This window comes from Pimephales promelas, chromosome 1 (assembly GCF_988280905.1).
Source record: "Pimephales promelas chromosome 1, fPimPro1.hap1.1, whole genome shotgun sequence".
In the NCBI taxonomy this organism is placed as follows: Eukaryota; Metazoa; Chordata; class Actinopteri; order Cypriniformes; family Leuciscidae; genus Pimephales; species Pimephales promelas.
Genome location: NC_142769.1, coordinates 7642658 through 7659178, shown reverse-complemented (window position 1 = coordinate 7659178; position 16521 = coordinate 7642658). Strand labels below are relative to the sequence as shown.

The following is a 16521-nucleotide window of genomic DNA, read 5'->3' as shown; positions in this document are numbered from 1 at the left end:
GAGTTAATTTTTCATGAGAAAAAAAGTTTTTCTCTGTTTTTCTGAATTAATGAGTTAATTTTTCATGAGAAAATATTTTTTTCTCTGTTTTTCTGAATTAATGAGTTAATTTTTCGTGAGAAAAAAAGTTTTTGCTCTGTTTTTTCTGAATTAACTTGTTAATTCAGAAAAACAGAGCAAAAAAAAAATTCCATGAAAAATTAACTTGTTAATTCAGAAAAACAGAGCAAAAAAAAATCCATGAAAAATTAACTCATTAATTCAGAAAAACAGAGCAAAATATTTTTTTTTTCTCATGAAAAATTAACTCATTAATTCAGAAAAACAGAGCAAAAAAAATTCCATGAAAAATTAACTTGTTAATTCAGAAAAACAGAGCAAAAACTTTTTTTCTCATGAAAAATTAACTCATTAATTCAGAAAAACAAAGCAAATTTTTTTTCTCATGAAAAATTAACTCGTTAATTCAGAAAAACAGAGTAGATTTTTTTTTTCTTCAAGTGAATGCAATACGCCTCCGTAAATACGCTTCCGTAGTCTACTGACCTGTAGGTGTTAAATATCAATTAATTCCATAGTATCTAATCTAATTTTGATTTAAAATCAGGAGTTTGTACATGAAAGCACAAAGTGAAGCAGAAATAAACAAGTGGGCTTTAGAATATTTCAAATAAAGAGGTTTTTATATTGACTGTTATCATTTTAGATTAATCATGAAATATCACTAAACCAGCATTTATTATAATTATATATTCAATTAAATTCACATTTATTAGAGCTTTTCACAATACATATCGTTTCAGAGCAGCTTTACAGAAAATGCAATACAATTTAGAGCGATCTGTTAAGAGACCAAGAGTGTCCAAGTTATGCATTTCAGAAATGTGCATATACAAATCACCCAGTTAGCTAACATCATGTACTCATTTAAGGCCAATTTTGAACATAATGATTTTACAAATTATAGAAAAATTGGCATTGGTGCATGTTGATTCAGAAATATAAATGTAAATTAATAATCCTATATTGTAGAAATTGGTCAATTCGAGGAAGGCCTCAAGTCGTGTTTATTTGACAAATATTTCTTTGATTGGAAGCATTCAGTCACTCACGAGGTTCTTCAACTATTGTAATAACATTAAAAAAATCAGTTATTGGTGTATTGTTATTTGGTGCTGCATCCATTCATTGTGGTATAATAATGTGATTTCTGGCCTATAGTTGTTTTATGATCTCAAAATGACCAAATGTAACACTTGCATCATCAGGAGTGCAGAATCCAACATCTGACGTTATTAGGTAAGGCACTTTGAAGTGGATTTTCTCGCATACACGCTTTGTTTTTCTTCTTCTGTGGTTTATTCATTGAGACTGCCTTTATCTCACAGGGTATCTCTGTTTCTATCTTTCTGTTTCGCCATCTTTCACTCCCTGCTGGCTTCTGCCGCCAACACTGGAGCCATATCATTTAACACATACTGTCACTGACACTGAAATCTATAGGACACTTGTCTAGCAGGGTTCCCACACTTCTTGACCAGTGCATTTCCATGAATTATTTAATTGTTCATGATCAATAAATAAGGGTTTTTAAAAGTAACTATATAGAATGCACTCACAAAAAGCTATTTTTATACCCAATTAATACCCGTTTTTTTAATTGATGTTACTTTTTCCAAGCAGGAATTCACAAATATTTAATGCTATTTCCAGATTTTAATCATGTTTTGGACACAAGTTCTAGGTTTTGAATATAATCTACTTCATACTGGAAATAGTTAATTAGCAGCTAAATTATTCAGTTAATTTATATTAATCTAATGAGTTCCCTTGTTTCTGAATATTTCATAAGTGTGTCAAAATATAAGTATGTTCCAATAAAAATGTGCTTCCATTAATTTGACATCTGTATAATTGACCATCAGTGGAGGTGATTGAATGTTACAATTAAATACACTAATTTATAGTGATGAAACCTGTATAAAAATGTATTTGCCAGCCTGACTGGAACATGAGGATTAAAAATAGCTTCTATTGTTGCTTTATTCCCGTATGAGAATTCAAACAATACAATCAAATATGATGTGATCTCATATTATTCATTTATAGGATGCAATAATGGCTGTTCCTGGGTGAATAATTAGAACAGAACGCTAATTTTTTTCAGCCATTTACTCCCTTGGGAGTTTAGGGCTGCGGTTAGATTCAGCATTCCCTCATTTCCAATGGTAATTACATGTGCAATCCAGTTAACGGCACTTCAGTTTGCATGTAAAATTACTACAACCTGTTATGTTAATATCACATTAACATTCTCATTTTACACCATTAGGAGAGTGTAATGAAATGACTGTAGAACTCGCATACAGCAATCCCAGCCAATATACCAGCACAAAATGCTGTTCCAAATTTAATTCCATTTTTGGCCACACAGAGGCAGCATTTATCAACAAAACACTAGAACTGAAACCCTGATTTTCTTGCTCATGCTTCATACTAAATGTTCAAGAACCCTCAGCTAAAGGAATTAAGTCCAACTTCGATTAAATGATAATGACTCACTTGATTTTACAGCAAGCAACACTGTAGTGTACAGAGGCGTATTGCATTCACTTGAAGAAAAAAAAAATCTACTCTGTTTTTCTGAATTAACGAGTTAATTTTTCATGAGAAAAAAATTTGTTCTGTTTTTCTGAATTAATGAGTTAATTTTTCATGAGAAAAAAAGTTTTTGCTCTGTTTTTCTGAATTAACGAGTTAATTTTTCATGGAATTTTTTTTTTGCTCTGTTTTTCTGAATTAATGAGTTAATTTTTCATGAGAAAAAAAAATTTTGCTCTGTTTTTCTGAATTAATGAGTTAGTTTTTCATTGATTTTTTTTTTTTGCTCTGTTTTTCTGAATTAACGAGTTAATTTTTCATGGAATTTTCTTTTTTTTGCTCTGTTTTTCTCTGTTTTGCTCTGAAAAAACAGAGCAAAAACTTTTTTCTCACGAAAAATTAACTCATTAATTCAGAAAAACAGAGAAAAAAATATTTTCTCATGAAAAATTAACTCATTAATTCAGAAAAACAGAAAAACAAATTTTCTCATGAAAAATTAACTCATTAATTCAGAAAAACAGAGCAAAAAAAATTCTCATGAAAAATTAACTCGTTAATTCAGAAAAACAGAGCAAAAAAAAAATTTTCTCATGAAAAATTAACTCATTAATTCAGAAAAACAGAGAAAAAAAAATTTCTCATGAAAAATTAAGTAGATTTTTTTTCTTCAAGTGAATGCAATACGCCTCCGTAGTAGTGTAACCAGTTAGGCTTCTCATTATTTAGGCTGCAAAAAATAGAATTGCTGCATTTTCATTCGACATTTCAACATTTGATGTTGATTTGATGTTTGTCTTAGTGATGTTGTTAAATGTTCTTGGGTTTGGTCTGAGTGCGATGTTTGGATATGACAGCAGCATACTCTCTACCAGAGCGGTATATGGTGCGTTTTTTTTCAGGCGTAGAGAAATCCACATGATACAAGCCAAAGCGCACACTGAAGCCATCACTCCACTCAAAGTTATCCAGCAGTGACCAGGCAAAATATGCCTTTACATTCACTCCATCTTGACTGATAGCTGGAAAACAAACACATCATCCATATTATACTAACAAATATAGTATATCATATTTGAAAAACTTCCAGTAGTCTGGGTCTCAAAGTTACAATACAAGGACTTTAACTTTCAACTTTTTGTTTAACTGGACTGTAAACTGGATTTTACTATTTTAGGACTACATCCACCCTTGTGAAAAAGAACTACACTTAAAGGTTAAAAATTAATCTTACCCCATGATTTACTCACCCTCAAGCCATCCTATGTGTATATGACATTCTTCGTTAAGATGAATACAATCGGAGATATATTAAAAAAAATGTCCTGGCTCTTCCAAGTTTTATAATGGCAGTTTTATAAAAATAAAAAAAAAGTTTTATAAGTTCCAAATTAAATGTAATATAAATATAAATGTAATTAATGTAATATTGAATAACACTACACTTCAAATAATAATCTAGTACATTGCACTTTTTTTAGTATGGTATAGTCAACACTTAAAAAAAAGTATTCTTTTTTTAAAAGGACAACAAAAGATTAAAATAATTATTTAAGAAGCAATTTTAAAGTCAAACTTTTCCTTTGACATCATTCCAAAGTGCACTAAAAAGGGAACTTAAGTGTGTTAAGAAAGTCATGAAACAAAGTGTAGTCTCTTTTGTACACTTAAATAATTTAATAATAATAAGTACATTTTTAAGGAAAAACTATTTATTTTTGCCTAAGAACAATACAACTGCGCATTTGAAGCACACTTTTTCACAAGGGCATTAGTAGTCTGTATAAAATTAACTGTATAAAATGAACTTTGTACTCTTGAGCGATTTTATTGTACATTGTGCAGAGTTAATATGACAGTACCTTTGCCAACTTCCTGCAGAGTGTCCTGATAGTACTGGGAGCGGTCGGCATCTTCTATCTGAACCGGCCCCATCTGCGAAAAGCCGTTTTCAGTGATATAGATGGGCAGACTGGAATATGTGTCCTACAAAAACAAGCAAATGTTTTGTTAATAAGACAACATATGAATCACTGTATAATAAATATACTCCTAATTAAAGCTGCAGTACGTAGCTTTTTTGGGGTTAAAAATTATCCAAAATACATATTTGAGAAAATACATAACCAGCCAAGTGTTCAAAACTATCTTGCTTGCGATAGCTCGATTCGAAACGGTAAGCTTCTAGCATGTGTTTGAGATGAGATTCAAGCATGTGTTTGCATCATTACGTCAGATCTGTAGACAAAAAGGAGTCTCGGCTAGTCGGCTATATTGCGTGTGAAGATGTTGGAGGTGGAGATTTATAGCCTTTTCTCACAGCACTTGATATGATTAAACTTATCAATTTGATGGCGGATCCAGAAAGGTTCAAATTACAATCACCAATGCAAAAATGCAAATGCAAAAAAAAACTTTGGAGTGGCTACATAAAAAAAGAGACTGCAACCGGACCCATGCGAAAATAAGGACAATATCGGAACGACATTACATGTAGTCACGCAATGCTGACGTTGTTAACATTAACAATTTAAGAACAAACTATAATTTGCACGGATTTGCGTGATATGATAACTTATAAGCAATTGTTAGATTTAATCAGCGCGATTTACTGCAATATAAGAACCAGAACAAAAGTGGATGTTTCTTACTAGTTCACATGACATTTTCTGGTGAAAATTCTTATCTTGGTCATACTTCCAAAAATAATAATCTGTGATTCTGAATGCCAGTATCCACACGGGCGTGGTGACTGACAGCCTCACAGTCTCCTCAAACATTGTGTTCATCCGCGCTGTGCCGTGTCGAGGGTGTCGAAGTACAACTCTTATAAAGTTGATAATTCCGCAAATATCTGCAGTTGCAGATTTCGAACAGAGATGGCGACAAAGAGGAAAAACGCTAAGCTGCCAAAACGCTCTCAAGCAGCCAAAGCACGGCGTCTTCAGCAGAGCATCTAGCGTTAAAAACGCTTTGGTGGACACACGGCCTAAAGGAAAGTTAGAGAGAATTGTGCACAAATAAATGAAGGTACCTTTATATATTTCAGCAATTTCCGCAATCCATCAGGAACAACAGCCAACCACTGAACCCCACATATGGGCCATGACGGGTCAACAACCCCCTCTGCCCCCAGATCCCCCGCAAAACTGAGCTTGTTGTTCTTACCAGCACTACTTAGATCTTTGACTTTCCGAGAGGTGTAATAGTTTAGTGCAAAGAAATCCGCTGTGCCCAAAGGAGTGGGCTCTTCCTTTGAGAAGTGTGGTAGCCGAGAGCCCTGCTTGTATCCCAGATCCAAGCTCCTATTCTCAATCCTGAATCTCATGGACTCTGGGTAATCTCCTGTGCAAAACACAGGACAAGCAAACCAGCCCAGAGTGAAGTCCTTGTAGCGCTCAGTGGCTGCAGCATCTTTAGGACAGTCTGGGTTCAACGGCTCTGCCCAGTCACTGTTCAGGGCAAGAGACACTTGCCCTCCTTGTAAAGGCCTGAAATGAGTATTATAAGTATGCCAGGCTTTGGTGTGTGCATGCAGCATGTTATGTCCCACCAAGTAGACTGATATTCCTGGATCTTTGATCCCAGGGGCAAAGATGCCATCCTCATGACCCAGCTTGGCACAAATATAGGGCTCGTTCAGTGTGACCCAGAGCTTCACTCTGTCCCCAAAGGTCTTAAAGCAAAACCTGGCATAACTTTCAAAGATGTCTGCAATATCTGCCGAGTTCCATCCACCAAGATCCTGTAAGGCCTGAGGTAAGTCAAAGTGGTACAATGTGATCATGGGCGTCACATCACAAGCAATCAAGTCGTTGATCACTTCGTTATAATACGCCACACCTGAGGGTTGCGGGGAAAAAGTCAAAAACGCAGGTAAGCAACTTCAGGAAGTATAATGATTTAGGTAACAAATAGGACAAAATTTATGGAAACGTATTGCATTCACTTGATGAAACAACATCGACTCTGTTTTCCTGAATTAACGAGTTAATTATCTCAGAATTACGAGATCATTTTTCATAGAAAATTTTTTTTGCTGTTTTTCTGAATTAACGAGTTAATTATCTCAGAATTACGAGATTATTTTCATAGAAAAAAGTTTTTGCTGTTTTTCCGAATTAACAAGTTATTTATCTCAGAATTACGAGATCATTTTTCATAGAACATTTTTTTTGCTCTGTTTTTCTGAATTAACGAGTTAATTATCTCAGAATTACGAGATAATTTTTCATAGAAAACTTGTTAATTCAGAAAAACAGAGCAAAAAAAAATTTCTATGAAAAATGATCTCGTAATTCTGAGATAAATAACTTGTTAATTCAGAAAAACAGCAAAAACTTTTTATTTATCTCAGAATTACGAGATCATTTTTCATAGAAATTTTTTTTTTGCTCTGTTTTTCTGAATTAACGAGTTAATTATCTCAGAATTACGAGATAATTTTTCATAGAAAAAAAGTTTTTGCTGTTTTTCTGAATTAACAAGTTATTTATCTCAGAATTATGATATATTTTTCTTGAAAAAAAATCAGTCTGTTTTTAAGAATTAATGAGTTACTCCTAATTTTTGAGATAATCAAGTCATTAATTCAGAAAAACAGAGCAAAAACTTTTTTCCATGAAAAATTATCACATAATTCTGAGATAATTCACTCGTTAATTCAGAAAAACAGAGCAAAAACGTTTTTTCCATGAAAAAGTATCACATAATTCTGAGATAATTAACTCATTCTTCAGTTAGACAGTTTTTTTCAAGTGAATGCAGTACGCTTCTGTAAAAATTAATCTTGCACACTTTTTTACATTGTCCGTGTCAATCGTTTAAATAATTTAGAGTCGTCATGAAACAGATATTTTCCTTACTAATGTGACAAAAGTAGGGCAGGACTTGATTTTGTCCATTAGAAATTGATTAGATAGTTGTTGTTGATTGCTTTGATCGCATATGAGCGACACATAATCAGAAAAGAGACGTCAATGAGAGGTTTTTGTTTAAACATAATGATTTTGATTAAACATTCCGATGGCACTTAAATTTTATAAAAAGTGCATTTATAACCATTTATAATTAACAATGCAATATTCCATAAAAAATAAATTTAAACAAATGTGTAAACAATTATTTGAAGCTGAAATAAAATCTAAGAAAACAGAGAAGTTGATGTTTTGTTTGCTCAAACTTGTTCTTGGATTAAGAATGCTAGAGCTTCAATAAAAGCATTTTGACTTGGTTTTCATATTTTCCTGTTCCTACAGTTGAATATATATGCTATTTAGATAAGCAACTAATCTTTTTGCGTTTTTTAGTGAAATTCATAATTTCAAAGTATTATTTACAGTGTTTGTAAATCTGTTTATCACCGAGAAAGAACACAAGATTGATTTTTTTTTTTTTTATTTGACTCTTGTGAACCTCACAAAGGTTGCCATGAGCACCTTTTGGATTGACATGATTTGTGGTTCCATCGGGAAGGAGCCGTGACCAGGATATGGACAGACGGTAATGGGTGAGACCAAGCTGTTGGATACATTTCAGGTCCTCTTTCCAGAGCTGATAGCTGTTACAGGCTACATCTCCATTATGGTCTTCAAACACCCGTCCTTTGACGTGAGAGAATGTGTCCCATATGCTGGCACCTCTACCATCCATATTCCAGCCTCCTGCAAGATAATTTAAGGAATCGAAAGGAAATGTTAGACCCAATATATTCTCATTTAATTTTCGTTTGACATGTACAACTGTCAAATAACAAAGTTTGAGTGCTACAAAATAACAATCCACATCTGCCTTCAAAACAAAAAGTACTGGGGTGTTATAATCTAGCAATATCAGCTTACCATGGTATTTGCATTGTACTAATGAAGAAAACCATAATTACCATGGTATTTGTTATGAAACATGACAATATAATGATGCCACGTTAAAAATCTTTGTAGTATTTTTGTTAGAGTAACTGAACGCTATATTCTTAGAAAATTGCAAATTGTTGATATTACATGCTTCCTGAAAAGATGAATCTGCAAGTGAGTTAAATCAGATAGGTGTGCAACCACCGCGACGTTTACTACAGTAAATGAACACTAGTAAAATGTACCTTCTATTTGATAAGCAGCAGTCGCAGCTCCCCACGCAAAGTCCTCTGGAAATACGGTGACATCAAGTGAAGACATATTTTAAGACAATGATGAAGAGGAAACTAGACAAAGTTATCCCGTTATTAAAGGGAATGCAATAAATACATGCAATCAAGTCTGTCTGCAGTTTGTTTCGCGGCTTGGCAGTGAACGTAAGCACGCCCTGCACGTTACGTCATTGCGCACCGTCACGAGATCGTCCAATCTATTTTTTTTTTATATATATTTATTTAGGCTACATTAGTGACTTTTTTAATATCATTTACATTTTTGACGTGTTTTGCTTAATTTTTTTTTTGGGGGGGGGGGGGGGGGGTAGAATAGAACCGTTAATAATTTGTTTTTAGGCCCAACGAATTGTAATGCAATTGGTTTAGTTTGTTGTCATGTTTGTCATGTTTCGTAAGAGACTAGAAAGTAAATGTGAACTGAATAGCCCCAAGGATATAGCCTTTGACCTGCATGAGGCGCAGTCCTCTTTACACACGTACGGCTCTAAATTGTCCCTGCCTGTTCACAATGACAATGTATAGAAAGATATATCCCATGGGAAGCCGAAACATCTCCATGCGATTCAGAGTCACGAACGTTGCACAAGGCATTGTTCTCGTCAGCTCGTGATACGACGAAGACCCATCTAAGCTAACTTTTTTCCTTTTCTTTCTTTTTTTTCCACTACTGCCAACCTGTCTAAACTTGTTTGTAGTGCAGCAATGCAAAGAGAACCTTTTGTGAGGGCCACACAAAAACAAATGAGCACAATGGATTAAGGATCCTTTAGTATTGTGTTGCATTTTGTTTTGTGGTTTTGTAATGGAAAACCATAACTTTAAAGGAAATGGGTGTGTTTTTTATTAAGTGCAGAAGGGGGTCACTCAGTTGTCTCTTACATGTTTAGATAAAATATGCTATATTAAAAATTATGTCTGAATACTATACATATATATATATATATATATATATATATATATATATATATATATATATTCAGATGTAAATTTTAGATTAAAATTTAGAATAATGTAAATAGAAAAGCATATTTTTTGTTATGTAACCTGGCAGGTTACAAGTTAATCCTGACAAATACTTTAGCACTTTACATAGTCTTAAATAATCTGTTGTTACAAAATAATTTTTTACAGATAGAAAAATATAGTCTCTCAATTAATGAGGTGAGGTCATAAACTGCATTTTGTTTAACATACATGTTTTAAATAGAGTACTGCATTTCACACAGATCAGCAACATTTTAATGACATAAAACATTTAGACCAGTTTTATATACTAACTATTTTAACAGGTTTAATTGACTCTTATTATCATGGCCCATTTAAGAGTCATTTAAACCTGTTAAATTTGAGTAAAAAGTAAAAAGATTTACTCTAATCTACAGTATACAGATCAGTGGAAAAAGTAGCAAGTGCAATTTGCACGCCTGGAATATTAATGACTAAAATTGATGGTAATAGAAATCTGAATTATATAATTAAAAAACAAGGAGAGGGGTTAATAGCCTACTGATAAAACCAAAGAGGGCAAGAATTCACAAGATTTTTTTTTTTTAATTTTCAGAATGATATAATTTAACAAAGTGCATTTACCATCAGATGGCTATTTACAGGGTACAACTTCAATAACCTCAAAAAATGTGTCGAGGAAAGAGCTGTTTTACCCAAGAGAGTAAGATATATATATATATATATATATATATATATATATATATATATATATATGTGTGTGTGTGTGTGTCTGTGTGTGTGTGTGTGTGTGTATCATAGGCTATATGTAGCCTAATGTATGTATTGTATCGCATCGCCTTCTGCTTCAGAAATCTGTCACATTTTTTGTTAATATTTAAACAAAGACCTTTGGCATGAATGCTATTTCACCAGTAGCCTACAGCATGTTCCTCTATCAACATGTTTGTTGATCCTATAGATAGAACAATGTTCCAATCAACCATTCAAACCTAAGTGACCATTTTAAATTTTATGTAAGTTTAGGCTTACAACCCGGGTTTAGGTGCTTCTACGTCAGTTATTATTCACACACCTTTTCCCTCTAATTTTAGGGATATGATCAGGGTTAGGTTTGGGGTTCATTCGGAATGTTGTTGCAGGGTCAACAAAATATGTGGATTAAAAAAAGAGCGAGAGATATTCTATTATATGCCTACTGACTGATTCAGTATAGAAAATATTATCTTCTAAATTAAATGCAATATCGTATAATGTGGGCAATAACAACAGGGTTAAAAGGATCGGTGTTGCCCCAGTCTATGGTGTTCACTGGAGTTCAGACCAAACCTATGATGACGTCAGGGGAGGAAATGGAACATGGAGCCCGAGGCTCAGAGAACAGCAACACACTCGGCTATGAACTGAATAGCGCCGGACACATTCACGCTTTTACTATCTCACCGACCGAAGACCTTCACTCTCGGACCCTGGGTTGCACATTCCGGTTGTATCTCTCACAAAGCGTTTTTACCGTCGTGGTCGTAACAGCATTCAGCTTATGGGGAACAGGAGCAAAGTAGAGACCAACTTTACGCATTCAGTTTCTCAAGAATGGTTTTATTGTTCGGCACGCGGACATGTCGCGATTAATGACCTGTTTTAGATAATCTTCAAATAACTACCGTCCAGAAGCTCTTTCCATTCTTTCGGAGTTCAAACGTGGAGTGCGATGAGCACAGAGAAAAAGTTTATGTGAACAGCTTTCCTTGAGTTTGTAAGTAAGACTGTTATCTCGGGATGGTTGCAGCTGTCTCTCTTTTAGCGCTGGAGCGAGATATCCACTTTGACTTTTGACTGGAAACAAAGAAAATGCTTCGTGTAAAACAGTGGAAACTTGCGTACAACCGGCTGGAGAAGGTTTGTTGAGTTGTACAATGATGCTTATGGAAAACAAAGAAGGATATTCGACCGCTGCCTTTCGGACTGCTTAATGTGGAGAGCAAAAACCATGATAAATCGTCCCATCTAATGTTGTGTCGAGTCAGTATTTCGATCATGACTTAAGGGAGTGCTGGCCAGCGTCTCTGCTTGATGGCTTTTGACGAATATTCTTTGCAGAGAACGTGTTTACATATAAACAACAGCAACGAAAGGCTTTCTGGGGCTATTTATATGCTAATCTGACCCCTCGTCTTGCCGTGTGAATATCAACGAAGGAAAGAGTGATGTCGGTGGGCGCTACTTGTGTCTTTTTCCTGGCTTTTGTGCTTCTCAGAAGCTCGAGCTCTGCAGCATCGACTGAATGTAAATCATATGATGAACGCTCCAAAAGTGCAGTAGGGAAAAGCTCTTCGTCTGGAGCCACACTGGACAGAAAAGTGGTCTGCAGTAACATGGAGCTCCATCAGGTGCCTTCTACTGAATCATTTCCGAACAGAACAGTCACACTGTAAGTTAACACTCTTTTTTCCTCACAGAATGAACATTGCCATTTATCTAAAAAAAAAAAAAAAAAAAGCCCAACCACACATCACGAGGGTCATTCCTGCCATCTGACCTCATCACTTCTGGTCCTTCTGGGAACCTTTTGATAAACAAACTGTTTTCAAAAGTCATACAGATCAAACTGAACGACTTAGATGCATAGTAAATATACAAAACATATTTTATGTTATAACACTGATCATTTGATACTAAATAATTAGCTGATTACCTTTTTGCATTTCTTCAAAAGTCTAATAATTTTAGTCAAGAATGATTAGCCTAAAATTATTTTTTTTGTGTGCGATTGAACCTTTCGAAGGACACACTTAGTCAATTCATTTATGATTTTCTTTATTGAACTATGATTAAAACAAATGTGAATAGTCATAAAAGGTTGGTCATCATAACAATAACAGGACGTACCTTATTAACAGGGAATACTTATAAAATTTAAATGGTATTTTACTTAATTTTGGGTAACCTAAATTGTACACGCTTGTGCAGTTTTCATTTTGCATGCCTAAATATTAGTGAACTGGTGTGACCTTTCACTGTTGTTACTTAAAGGTGCAGTAGATGTGCTGGTTGAAAGTCTCTTCACATCCTGATAGCAATTATCATGTTAAGCGGTTTGTATTTTGTGGAAGGCGTAGGACTATAAAATGTTAAATCATTGCATTCGGTCCGAATGAAATTTATAGCATGTGTTTCATCATTCAATGCTAGCTGGCGAAAGTTAGCATTCCCCAAATCACCTATTGCACAACAAGATCATGTGTTTGCCGCCCTTCCTATGGGATTCGGCAACATTTTTATTTATCAGCTGGCTCCGATGGTCACTGAGAAGATGGGGTGCAATTAAAATCCTGTGGTCGTTGTGGTTTCTCCTTTGATCGCACACACTCGCACTCATGGAGGACCAAGTAAAAGAATGAAACACTCATTATTTTACTTCTTTTTCCAGCGTGCGAGCAGTTGAGTTCTGTTGTTGACAACTATGCTATGCAACTATACTACATTGCTCTGATTGGTTGTAGGTCTATCCAATTGAGTGCAGGGTTTTTTTTTTTCTTGTATCGGTTTAGACACGCCTCATAATCGAAGCCCTGTGGAGCAGTATCAGACTCACATTCTGACTAGAATATGATGAAATCTGGAATCTACAGTCCAAAGACCAGAATCTTTCTACACTGGTTTGGTTCAGATCGGGAAAAAAAAAACTACGACTAGCCTTTACGTACTTTTGATAGCTGTAGCGCCACCATCAGGCAGATTAGGGCGAGATTTGTTGACATTGTAGGCAAGGAGAGTATTACCATCCGTCAAAGTTTCAAGTCTCTACGACTTACGGTTTGGTCTGCCCAATCACTTTTAGGGGAGAATGCTGATCCTTGGAAATTCGAACTATTATAATATGGTTTCAGCACTTTGCGCTAATCTTGTGCATGGTTCCAATAAAGCCTTGTTCACACTACATGATTTTAAAACGTCGGGCTGAACTGTGCGGTTCACACTACATGACTTGCTCTCATGTAGTCACCCAACGATTCTATCTTGTCTACAAACCACGTTTTGTCACGAAAAATCACACGATAAAACGAACCGGAAATGACGAGAAACAGCAGGTGCATCAATACCCAGCAATACCCCAGAGAACACAACACGCGAATATATGGACGTCAGACAGAAACTAGTGCTTCAAACTGTTTGCACGATGATTTGCTCTGAGAAAAAAATGCAAAGAAAGAAAAAATAAGATTTACTCGGTGACCTCAACCCATGCCTTGCTCTAATTGGCTGGAGCTCATGACATCACTGAGGTTGAGTCACGCGACACCTCTGGATATCTAGCATGCTATATTTTTCTTTTTCTTTATTATTGATATTTTTCTGGGCTTGGTAACGCGTCTGCAAGCGTCTTTGATGTGTTGTTGGCTCTTTCATACTAGCAGATTGGCAAGCGTTCATCGCCTGCTAAAGGCCAATTTATACTTCTGCGTCGAGGGTACGCCGTAATGTGCGGCGTTGGCTACGCACGTAGGCGACGCCGTTATGAGCATTTATACTTCTGCGTTCAGGTCTTGTTGCTCTGCAGTACTGCTCCGAAACACTAGTTGGCGGCGGAGAGTTTTAATGTTCCACTGTGTTTAGATTCCTCGCGGCTAGGTTACTACAAGCAATAGCGATTGAAAGAGAGTGGATCATGTTGGAGTTGGAGCTTATTGAGGTGGAAAAACAGTTCACTTTAGTGAAATTACTAAAACTGAAAGAAGACGTCGGAGATGGTACGTGTGGAAATCATAGACAGTGATGGAAATGCGTGAGAAGGTACGTGCGGAAATGCGTAGGAGGAAATGCGATGCTACCAAGCCGACCAATCACCGATCTTGCGGTCCGCGTCGTCGCGACGTGTAGTTACATTTTTGAGGAGGTGCGTGTCAGGCGACGGCGAAGGATACGCGCAATGGGACGTGTCTGTGCGTATGCTACGCCGTACCTACTGCGCGCACCCTACGCAGAAGTATAAATTGGCCTTAATCCCCGCGATTTGCACGCGATAACACCCTGATCTGTCGGCGAGCTCAACGATTTGCAAATCGGGCTTAAAATCCTGTAGCGTGAACTTAACTTTAGGATTGTTCTATCTAGCGCATGATGCAGACATGAGCTTCCATGTTTAACTTATGTGATGCTTTATTTGTGTGCGTCAATCTAAATTAAAAATTGAAATTAAATTTGTCAATCATATAAAGCAAATATATCTCTTCACAAAGCCGCTCTGTATGGATTAATTTTACAACCTTTTTGGATCATTTAATTTTTGGTTGTGTGGACATTCAGTGGAGGGACAGAAACCTCTTAATTTCTGTCAAAAGCCGTTTTTCCACTGCAATTACCGCAATTGCGGTGGAAACAAGGCTAAGGGTGAACCAAAGTCTTAAGGGTTTGGAAGGACACAAGGTTGAGTAAATGATGACAGAATTTAAAAAAAATAATGGATTGCTTTAAAGCTAAAAATATTTGGTAACATTACATGTTATGCACTCTACCAGTCAAACATTTAGACTTAATATGTTTTAAGGATCTTCAGAATGATAATTTAGAATTTTTTTACAGTGGTTTAGTTTTGCCCTGTGCTCTTTCTGTGGTTGGCGTTGCAGCCTTATTAGAGTTAACAAAAAGCGGTCCACGTGACTGTCTTTCAGAGATGGACATCAAGCATGTCTGAAAGGCTGAACGATGCGTTCGTCTTTCTTCAAGTTTGCAAAGAGAGGAAGAACACCTGTAAAAACAAAGACTTTGCTCCAGTGAGGGGAAATTAACGCACTCTTAGTCCTGTTGAAGCCTTGAATTAGTTGTGTAAAAGCATATATTTCACTACTTTATGTGGACTGAAATATTTTTTTTTTTACTGAAATCAAAGTTTTCTTTTAGCTGAAAACCAAAAATAAATTTGGGTTATTGGGTGGTTGAACTCTTTATACTGCAGGGTGGTGAATTAAACTAGTCATAGTAAAGTTCTGCGTCAACGAGACCCCTCTTAAAATTTCATCAATTACATTTTACATATTGCTACTCTTGCAATGTTTTTGGTCACAGTGACGTGTTCCACACGTTTGACACGTTTATCTGAAACTTGATCACATTGTGTGCATGAAATAGATGGCTCTCCATAATGTTTTCGGCTGAAACCAGGGGAAAAAATTAAATAATTATGGCTTATTCAGACAAATATTTGTAGTTGCCCAAATTTTGGTGCATCACTAATGTAAAGTGGAACCCTAGATTGATATTTTAACATTCTCGTTACATTGGTGAAGCTTTGTGAGCTTGTCCCTTTGAATGAGATTGATAGTTAAAATTCAGAAGTGTCAAGTTCTCAGACCTTGTATATGAAGTCTAAGGATTACAATAGCTAAACAAACTTCATTCATAGGGTCTTAAATACTTAGTTTGGCACATAAATGGCTATTTACACATGGGTTGAGAGCGTTTATGGGTCGCAAATCCAGCAGTCTTGTCACTTCACATGATGTTTTCTTCACATGGAGGGGTCAACAGTAGTTATTCATGGAATCCTACCTTTTTTGACCTTCTCTAACCCTGAAAATCAATTACTTTCCTCAAGCTGGTGTAGGAAAGCCTTTACCTCACACACACATGTGGGGTCAGCAGGTTTATTATACCACCCCTTTAACAGGGTAAAAAAACGCTCCCCATTACAACCTTGTGAAATTAAGCTGTTTGATTGCTCACTTTTTTTACTGGTAGTGAGTCAGTTGGTTTTAATCCTGTTAAAGTCGACATGAAGAGAAATTTAACCCTCATCCGTCTGTTTT

At 35.6% G+C, this 16521-nt stretch overlaps 2 protein-coding genes across 2 annotated transcripts in view; one reads left to right on the top strand and one right to left on the bottom strand.

The window, feature by feature from the left end:
• Positions 1-753: 753 nt before the first annotated feature.
• On the bottom strand, positions 754-8899 carry gba3 (glucosidase, beta, acid 3). Its single transcript, XM_089121708.1, has 5 exons — positions 8699-8899; positions 8040-8264; positions 5636-6444; positions 4464-4587; positions 754-3623 (listed from the first exon to the last, which is right to left on the bottom strand). Exons 1-5 carry the CDS (start codon positions 8772-8774, stop codon positions 3412-3414), a joined length of 1446 nt encoding a protein of 481 aa, XP_088977834.1. The 5' UTR covers positions 8775-8899; the 3' UTR covers positions 754-3411.
• Positions 8900-11046: 2147 nt separating this feature from the next.
• LOC120477827 (adhesion G protein-coupled receptor A3) overlaps positions 11047-16521 on the top strand; it is a 52745-nt gene continuing 47270 nt past the window's right edge. The window contains exon 1 of the mRNA XM_089121703.1: positions 11047-12146. Coding sequence (XP_088977829.1) covers positions 11923-12146 — 224 coding nt within the window. The 5' untranslated portion in view covers positions 11047-11922. The remainder of the gene's footprint in view (positions 12147-16521) is intronic.

Excerpts from the sequence above, each read along its gene's own strand:
- gba3 (XM_089121708.1), bottom strand. The coding sequence starts at position 8,774 with ATGTCTTCACTTGATGTCACCGTATTTCCAGAGGACTTTGCGTGGGGA. Across the intron at positions 8,265-8,698 it reads TGCTGCTTATCAAATAGAAG|GAGGCTGGAATATGGATGGT; the intron begins GTACATTTTACT and ends ATTATCTTGCAG. Across the intron at positions 4,588-5,635 it reads AATTGCTGAAATATATAAAG|GACACATATTCCAGTCTGCC; the intron begins GTACCTTCATTT and ends TTGTTTTTGTAG.